Consider the following 10,118-nt stretch of genomic DNA (forward strand, 5'->3'; position numbering starts at 1 on the left):
AAAATAATGCATTGAAATTCCATAATTTTATCGTGGTGGTTGCACATAATAGAATCATCTTCATCCGGGCCAATTTTATTTCATGCAACCACTTGATGAAATAAAATTGAGTAAATTCAACAACAACAACAACAAAATCAGTGTAGAAGATATTTTAAGGTCTTTACTGAAGTCAGCTAAATTTTCTCTTCTGTTTCGGGTGCGCTGTATGGACGAGGCGATCGGGGCACCTTGCCATTACACCAACAGACAGTGAAAATTCAAGTGAAACAGCAGAAATGCATCCAAACAAAAAGTGTTCCCACATTAATGGGATTATTTATTCTGACTCAGACTAAAGTGTTTATTTAAAATGTGGTATTCCAGCCTAGCCTATTTGGATACATAGATTTACACCTACGGGTAATTAAAAGTGAAGTAATTGCGTAATGCGGACAGGCATGTTGTGACTTGGGTGTTAATGAACTAAGACTCTTTGGTTTCTGCTTGAGGTAACATGCCACGTGTTGTTCAAGTTGTTGCAAAAGGATGAAGCAACATTGTTTCATTTCTTGCCTCCCCCGCCTTTTCCCCTCTTCCCCATGGGCTGGCACCTTGGGGTAAAAAGTTTCCACGTGCCACAGATGGGGACGTATTCATCTCCCACTGGTCTTCTCCTGCCGTGTTGTTTTTGCATTATGTACAAGTGTCTTGTTGCATCATCATTTATTTGAACTTGAGAAGAGCTCTCCAGGGATTCTGGGGCCGATGCACAGGTCTCAGCCATATTCAAACAGTGCTACCTTTTCTTTTCTTCCCAGTTATGTAATCTAGATAAATAATTCCTAGTGTACATAATGAGAGCAACTCCAACTCCAGTAATTCCTTACTTCTTCCGAAATCTTGTGTTGATGCTGCAGGAAATCAGAAACATTGTGGCTTAAATGCACTCTGAGTTCCATTTGATATACTGGCTGTCATTTTAAACCTTTGAAATATTCAGCGTATGCTCTCCTTTTTCATATCGCTGTCAACTGGCGGAAACCACCTGTTAACGATTTAGTGAATTTCATATTATTTCCCCAAATTTATAGTATTGGTCAGTCCAAAAGTGTGGATGTCATTTTTACAATCAAAAGTCTTGAACATTTCCTGCTATCGTTGATATTGCAATGTTCAACATGCTGTTTTGGGGCTCTCCTGTACATTTTTGTTGTTGTTGAGAGTGAGTGTAGTAGCTTCCAAGTACATACTGTCATTACTTTTTTTTTTAATTAAAAAAAAAAAGTTCCAAGGACATGACATGCTTGGAAGAAATTATTACTGGTTAGCATATCTGCCTCACAGTGCAGAGGTGCAGCTTCGGCCTTCCTGTGTGGAGTTTGCGAACTTTGTGAGGATAAAGCAGATCTGAAAATGGATGGATAATAATGTCGTGAATTCAACAAGGACGATCTTGAACTTTTTATCACTGTAGGATTTAAAAAATGGAGGAAATTGGTCCTGGGGATTAGTTCATTGTATTTGGTGTTTTTGAAAAAATATATTTTTTATGAAATCACTGGACAAAGGATCTATTACTTTAGTCATAAATAATTAATAGTAAAAGTAATTTTATTGTATGCTTACATGTCCTACATTTTTTTACTACAGTATTCAGCAAAAAATGAACTTATAAGGGTGAGCACAGAAGTACAATAATAATGATGATAAATTCACTTTCTTTGATAGCTTTATTTTCACCACACTCAACTTTTTTTATGTTAACATTTTTATTCATCAAGGGGGCTTTTTACAAAGGAAGGATTAAAAAACAATCTGTACTTTGATCCTGGTGGCTCATTTAATTTATTTTGAATGACAGAATCAATGGCATACAAGCAGAATATTTGCTCCGAAACAAAAGCGCGGGTAGTACACTCTGCTCCATATCTTAAAATAAGTGTGTTATCTATTATTTGACTTTCGAAACATGTGTTTCTTTGTGTTCTTCTCCGGCATAAACAATATTATGAAGCATTTGGGCATAAAAATGCAAAAAAGCAATCCATAACTAGAGGCCAGAATAGCAAATATCTCCACAGCCACAGTGAACTTGCCCGGAGAGCTGATATAAGCAGGTATGAAGGCAATCCAAACAGCACAGAATATCAACATACTGAAAGTGATGATCTTGGCTTCGTTGAAATTATCAGGTAGCTTTCGGCCTAAAAAAGCAATGACGAAACACAAACCGGCCAGGACTCCAACATAGCCCAGCACAGCCCAGAACCCCAGAGCAGAGCCCAGTTGACACTCTAAGATGATTTTATCTCGATAGAGTATCATATTCTTAAATGGAAAAGGGGGGCTGATGGTGAGCCAAAGTATACAGATGACCACCTGGATGAGAGTGAACGCCACCACGCAGAGTCTCTGCTGCGTGGGTCCGAACCACTTCATGAGATTACTTCCTGGGAGTGAGGCTTTAAAGGCCATCAACACCAATATGGTCTTCCCCAGAACGCAGGAGATGCAAAGCACAAAGGTGATGCCGAAGGCCGTGTGCCGCAGCATGCAGGACCACCGGGTGGGCCGGCCGATGAAGGTCAGAGAGCACAGGAAGCACAAAGTTAAGGAGAAGAGAAGCAGGAAGCTCAGCTCCGAGTTGTTGGCACGCACCAGCGGCGTTTCTTTGTGGCAGTAAAAGACTATCGTGGTCAATGTGGTCAAGAACACTCCTAGCAAAGAAAACGAGGCTAGAAGAGTTCCCAGGATTTCTCCATATGTTAGGAACTCTATTTCTTTTGGTATGCAGGCGTCTCTGCGCTCGTTGGACCAGAACTCTGGTGCGCATTTCATGCAGTGTATAGAATCTGTAAACAGAGTTTGATTACTTTGATATCAAAATTACAGTGTTGGTCAAGCTGTCATTATGCCTTTGACAGTACTAGTACAGGCGATAAATAAGACCTGTGAAATAAAGCATTTCTGGCCCTGTCCTGTGCCTCTAATTTGATATACAGAAACCACCGCGCCTGAGGAAAATCAACCATTCAGAGTTCAAGATAAAAAGAGTTTTGGATTTTTTACTATAGTTAGCTTTTATTTGGTTTTGATTTGTTTTTTCAATTTACCGGTAGTTTGTTTTAACACTCGGACAAGCAGATTTGTAAAACGACTAGACCAGTGCTGTCATTTTAATGGTCTGAGCTATGTTGCACTCTCATAATGACATCATTGACTGAAATTATTTTTACATGTAAGATCTCTGTGCTTGCGTATTCATGATTATTTTGGGGTTTTACTCCAGGCATGTGATACAAGATATCAAGACTTTTACTCTTTACTTTATCGAAATAGCTTGATACATTTTTAAACTTCCACCGATGAGCACACAGAGTAAAAAAGACGGCAGTACATAGAGGTAAAGTCAGTCACAGTTTAGATGTCGACTAATTGAGATGCTTGGGACAGCAACATGGACGAACGTGTACCAGGAGCTTTAACGACCTCTACAACAGACTCAGAGAAGCAAGATATTTCCCATCCATGGTTTGATGTTGTCGGCTAAAGCAATGATTCATGGCCAATGCTTTGTGTCATGGACCATCTTATAAACTACCATCTTGTGGCTATCTGGAATTATTTTGAAAACAGGACATACAAGGTGTATCTTTTCAGTCATCATTAGTTAACTAAGCATTTTTTTTGTTAATCAGTTCACAACATTAGCACGAGCATAAAAGTCAAGACGATGCTAGCTCCTGTAGGTCTTGTTTTTACAAAACGTGTAATGTGATTTTTCTTTTTCTTCCCAATATCAGCTCTATCATGATTGATAGAAAAGGGAATCGATTTCGTTTGAAGGGGAGGTTTTTATTTTGCATGCCAAACGGCGATTGTATATAATTCTCAGTAAAAATCTATTCATACTGTGCTTTTACTCCACGTCTGCTCAAGTACAGGAGTTGAATCACTTCTTTATGTAAGTATGTGTAATTCTATTTTAGTATGTAGTGCGAGTACTTTTACCACCTCTGATTGAATTACCTGTTGAGTTACTGATCTCTCCTGCGGGACACCTGATGCAGTCATAACAACACACTGGAAGTCCTTTCTGAAGGACCTTGTGGCTCCCCGGAGGACAGCTCTCACTGCACACTGACACAGGCACCTGCTACCAGAACACATAACTTCCATAATTCATACTGAGTACACAAGTGAGTCTCAGCAACAACCCGCTTCACCTCAGAGTGTCCGGTACCCCACACCAGTGGAGTGTCACTCATTATGAACTGTTGGCTCCCAGGCTGGGAAGCATCATAAATGCCCACCGTCACTTCTTCCATGGTGCCTCTGTTTGTTATCTGCAAGTTGACCAGTTCATATCTGGCTGGCGAGTCGCCGTTGCTGTCAAAATATACTCTTTCCCCTTCTGAAGTAGTGAAGTTCACCATGCTAATATATTCCAGGACCTGACAAAAGGTGCAACATATACTTAATACAGTACAACGTGCATTTGAACTTGTTTGATATCCACCAACTACCATGCAAAATTCCAGAGCAATCCACAAAAAAAGGATTGCTTTTATGGTGTTGAATCTGGCTACAACACCATAAAAACAAACAAAACAAAACATATTTAGCCACAACAATTTGTATTTGCTCTGGTCACTGTTAAGGCAGTATTTCAACAACTTTCATAAAAGGCTTTTTGTCATGAGCCCTAACCTTAACACCACCCCATCATAGGTGCCCTTTAGTCTCCTAATATCTGCATTTTCAAAAATGGAGGGTGAGGAGGCTCACAAAACCTTCCCCATAGCTACCCTGTGACTTCTGGAACACACTTTCCCGACGCATCAGTGGAAATGAGCAGTCCTGGAATCCTTTAAATCACCTTTAAAACACCCCTCAGTTCAAACTTGACTTCATCTTATTTCGATAGTTGTTGTTTTTGTTTTTCTTTAATGTATAACAACTGAGTACTCAGAAGTGCTGTACAGATAAAATAGATTAGTGATATTATGAATATAATTATGCCTTCAATTATGACTCAAGCAGTCGTTACCTGCCATGGCTGGATTTGTGCAGGATTAGCACAACTCCCATTGGAAAAGGGCCCTCTCCCTTCTTCACACTTGAGTAGCGCATCGAGAGCGTAGGCCACCGAATAGACGGACTTATAGACATTGTTGGTAAACCTCAGCTCAGACACGTCTGTGAATGGTGACTCCACATCTCGCAAGCTCTCCAGGCCACTGCATGGCTTTCTTCGTCCCGTCGCAGTTGCTTTCAGGGAGCAGTCGAACACATCTTCCCAGAAGTCTCGCACGCTGTGGCTGTGAGGGAACAGCGAGGGGTGGAGCCCCCTCAGATGTTCCTCCAGCCCGGGGATCTGAACCCTGCTGACGGTGAAGCCCAGCGAGCCCACGAGGATGCCATGCCCCTCACTTTCAGCCAGGGAGTGATCCGTGATCCAGGCGTCGCTGCCCACCCACTGCACACCTGTAACATTCTGCTCGAACAGCTGCTTTGCCAGCAACTTAATTTCTCTGTGAGACATAAAGGCCAAAATCACTTTGGAAGAAGCACTTTGGATTTTGGACGTTATCCTCTGCAGATCCGCAGGCGGACCAGAAGATGAGAAGGCATCCGAGTACTCGATGCACACTCCGTATTCTTGTGCAGCCTGGATGAAGGCAGCGATGCCATTGAGGCCATATTCGTTCTCCACGGCTATGACTCCGATCCAGGTCCAGCCCAAGTGCTTGACTAGTTTTGCCAGGGCTTGGCTCTGGTAGTAGTCACTGGGAATGGTTCTGAAAAAGGTCGGGTACTCTTTTCTGTTGCTGAGACAGGCACAAGTAGCAAAATGGCTGACCTGCAATCACAAGGATAAAACATGTGGTGGTGACATTCTCAGAAAACACATTTGTATTGAATCTATATTGCATCAAAACAGATCTTACCACTGGAACATGGAAACGTCCAACAACTGGTGCTAATGCAATAGTTGGTCTGGATCCAGAATGTCCCAGAATGGCTTGCACCGATTCAATTTTGGTGCAGTTTTCATCACTGACTTCTCCCCCAAGCCCACTCACCAACGCTAGTGCCGCTCTCAGAATGTCCATGGTTCCGCAGTCGTCATAGATCCTATAACCCAGCTTGACACCAGGAAGCATGTCAGGGTTTTCGTTGATCTCATTGATGGCAAATATCATGGCCTGAGCAAATTTAAATTCCCTGAAATTGAAGCTGAGACAGCAATAAATGCAAATTTCACTCCTGTCAAATGGAAGCAATCGATGCAGTAACAGACAAACAGATTTCAGTTTTACATACTTTTTACACTTTCGCACCTCTGGAATCGCTTGAAATGTATTAACCACATAATCCTGCCCTGTGCGGAATGAAAAAATGCCTCCGATGACAAGATCCCCATCCTGCGCCAGCTCAGGCGGGAGCGGTGGTCCTTGCATGCGGCACACACCCTCCGCCCTCTCCTCTGTGAGCAGCACCAAGATCAGCAGGCTCAACAGCAACATAGTGTCCTGCGCAGACCAGGCCAGCCCTGCTAGCAAGCAGCATGGCTTTATACACCAAGGAGGGAGAAGTTGTCATGGTTCAGCTCATACCTCAGGAGACCCGAAGAAACCAAACAAGTAAAAAAGTGTTGGAAGTGGAAATGTGGATTTTATTTCGACAAAGCAGAAGAAGCATCAATAAGAGATCCGAGAAAAGTTGTGAAGTACTGGACATTACTTTCTCATGTTCTGTCGGATGAAATTATTTTAACGTATTGGGGCACATGTGTGAACATGAAGAAAAGATTATGTTTGTCTGCATTTTGGCAGCTAAAAGAATGTCCACTTCTCTGGGGATGCATTCTGCAGTCAATTTTGTTGCATTCATCAGGTCAAGGATTTGTTACCCACCAAAACTATCCAGTAAAGATTTTATGGAAGATGGAAGATTTTTTGGATGGAAGAATGTTTGCTCTGTTCTTGTTTCTTGTTTATCTCATGTCCTTCCAACATCAGTTAAAATGAGGGCTCTCCCTCCTTCATCTTTTCAGATTTAATAAAGGTTTGAAATGTGAAATAACTGGAAGCCAGGAACTGCCCTAAATCCTTGCGGCAAGTCTATCTTGAGAAGTCTTGCCTGATCTCAGAAGACAATTCATGCATGGTTAGTAGTTAGGTAAAATGGAGGAATTGAATGGAATTACTTTGCATTAATAATTAAGGATCAGAGGTAACTGAAGAGGCCTACCAATGAATTCATTAAGGTGTGAGTCTATAAGCGGTTGATTCCTGTAACTATCACTGGTGATAGAAATCTAAACTGTGTTTCGAAGGATTTTCAGAAGGATTTTACTGTCCCTTTACTTCTGATGCTCTTCTTTGTATTCTTCTTGGGTTGCATGAGTATAATTTCACATGTAGGGATAAATATGCAAATGAGCAGTCCAAAACTGGAGGCCAATATTGCAAAGATCTCCACTGCAACACTTACCTTGCCAGGGGAGCTTACGTAAACTGGGATAAAAGTGATCCATGCCGCAGGAAGTATCAGCATGCTGAAGGTGAAAGGATGGAACGAAACATAACATAGCCAAGATTCCTATGTAGCCCAGCACAGCCCAGAAGCCCAAAGCAGAACCCACAGCACACCCCAAGATGATCTTATCCTTGAACTCCTTGAAATTTTTGAACGGAAACGGTGGTGCGATTACGAGCCAGCGGACACATATGAACACTTGGATGAGAGAGAATGCCAGGACACTGAGACTTTACTGAAGAGGCCCAAAGCATGAGCCCAATAAAGATGCCACAGTGAGCAGAGCTCCCATGACTTCTTCGTACGACAAGAACTCTTCCTTCTTCGTGCAGGTGTCTCTCCTCTCATTTGACCAGAGCTCAGGGTGGCATAGCGTGCATGTGACAGAATCTGAAAAAGTCAGATGGAACATTGATGGTCAACACACACACACAAAAAAATCAGCCCTTCAAGAAGAAGTGTAGCCGTTGGTCACAAAAATACAACCATATTAATATTTATCCATCTTTTGACAGGTGGTCAAAGTAAACATTTCCACACAGAACTTATTAAGCAGAGCATTGGCCCGTGTCATCCTTATTTTGCTGTTATTGTTATTTTCCAGAGAAAATCAGCTGATGTGCGTCCAAGGGTCACAATTAAAGAAAAAAATAACAAAACATGTTAGTGTATTTGCAGCGATGTTAGTGGATCCAACACCTCTTCCGAGTGTCAGCCATTTGGGATGTGATAAAGGCCTGATGCCTGGGGCTTGACCTTGACTTGCACCTGAGGTACACAAGCACAAACACTGACACGCAGGCACACGTACACACTAACAAGCTAAGAAGTCCCTCAGGAATTTAGTGTCTCTTACCTTCTGTCACAAACCGCTTTGGAAAATATTGCAACATGACCTCCCAAAAGAGTCTTATGATAGACAGGAAACCTTGAACAAGAATATCACTTGTATTTGACCTTGATGTTCAACACATTACACTGCTTTGACCTTTCCCCCCACCAGCTTCCACATCCAACTCAGCCTTGTACCTGACTGTCAGTCTTGCTGCTCTGCTCAACATAATTAGAATTTTTCAGAATTTAGAGAAACATGACTTCGGGCTGGGTTGTTCGAATCTGGTCCTCGAGCGCTGCAACCCTTTGTGTGTTAGACCTCTCTTTCCTCCAGCATACCTGATTCAAATAATCGTTTTTTTTTCAGGTTTGATCATTTGAATCGTGTGTCAAGGATGAAAATATCTAAAACACGCAAATGGTGGCCGATGAGAACCAGATTTAGACACTCCAAACATTCTCTGAAACTGGAACATGAAGAACACTTTGAGATGATGCGCGCGCGCACACACACACACACACACACACACACACACACACACACACACACACACACACACACACACACACACATACACACACGCAAGCACACCGTGGACTATTTTGCCATCTCCTGGCTTTATTTTGCAACTACTTCTGCTGAGTTTTTTTTATGTTTAAAAGAACTTACTGGTAGGCAGGCTGGGCATTGAGAAAAACATATACAGTAATTCCTCGTTTATCGGGGTTAATGGGGACCAAAACCACCCGCGATAAACGAAAATCTGCGAAGTAGGTACATATACATGTGGAGGACTATAAAAATATAAGGGCAAATTTAATGGTATATATGCATGTAGAAGTACATGCTGTAGTAATTAACATTACTTAATGTTGTACACTAGTAGATTTAATCTATATATATATTGCGCGTCGTCCCGCACGCGGTCTGTCCTTCCGTCTGTCCCTTTTCAAAACGTACCTACTTCACCGCGCCGCCACTGCGCGCAGCGGCGCGCAGTGGCGGCTCACTACGATCGCGCGGGCATCTTAGCGAAAAAATGTTGTCTACCCACAAGCATTGCAATGAAATTGTTAGTTATTTAGTAGAGCTAAACATCTCTTTATTTTCGCGATAAGCAATGAAGATGAACAAAAAGTTGAACCAAGCAACAACACTTTAGTGGGCCGAAGGCCCACCTTACCAGCCTTCCGCAGGAACTAGCTGATGAGCCGCCCGGAGGGCGGCGAACCAGCTAGTCATGTATAGTAAGTTCGGTTAGGTTAGTGTATGAATAACAAAATACAGTAAACATACAGTATACATGTAGTACTGTAGCTGTTGCTCTGTGTGACTCGCTGTTGACTTTTGCTGCTTCTGGCGGACCGTTTGCAGACTTTTGCGGACTTAAAATTCTTATTTTTCTTTAATGAATATGTTTGAAAAAATCCGCGATGCACTGAAGCCGCGATAAACTAACCGCGAAATAGCAAAGGATCACTGTAAATATTAATATTATATATATATATACAGTGTGTGGGGGGAGGTGGGGGGTGGGGGGTTGCTTTAAAGGTGTTTGGATTGTTCTCTGCAGGGTTAATCTATGAAATCTAACACACAAAAATATGGATGAACCTTAAATAAAAAAATAATTACTATGTATGTTAGACTTCTACCAGTATTTTATTTGTGTAAATATTCGCTGTTATTGGAAAGTCAAAGGCAGGCAATTAGCTAGTTTTGAACTTTTCCAGTGCTCCTTCAATTAAGAGTTAAA

The 10,118-nt window shown here is 41.9% G+C and overlaps 1 protein-coding gene across 1 annotated transcript; it reads right to left on the reverse strand.

Annotated features, from left to right (window-relative positions):
• Positions 1–1,821: 1,821 nt before the first annotated feature.
• On the reverse strand, positions 1,822–6,504 carry LOC127608514 (extracellular calcium-sensing receptor-like). The gene is made up of 6 exons (XM_052077632.1): positions 6,310–6,504; positions 5,934–6,222; positions 5,033–5,845; positions 4,209–4,436; positions 4,012–4,135; positions 1,822–2,834 (listed from the first exon to the last, which is right to left on the reverse strand). Exons 1-6 carry the CDS (start codon positions 6,444–6,446, stop codon positions 1,927–1,929), a joined length of 2,499 nt encoding a protein of 832 aa, XP_051933592.1. The 5' UTR covers positions 6,447–6,504; the 3' UTR covers positions 1,822–1,926.
• Between the last annotated feature and the right edge of the window lie 3,614 nt (positions 6,505–10,118).

This window comes from Hippocampus zosterae, chromosome 10 (genome assembly GCF_025434085.1).
Source record: "Hippocampus zosterae strain Florida chromosome 10, ASM2543408v3, whole genome shotgun sequence".
Lineage (NCBI taxonomy): Eukaryota > Metazoa > Chordata > Actinopteri > Syngnathiformes > Syngnathidae > Hippocampus > Hippocampus zosterae.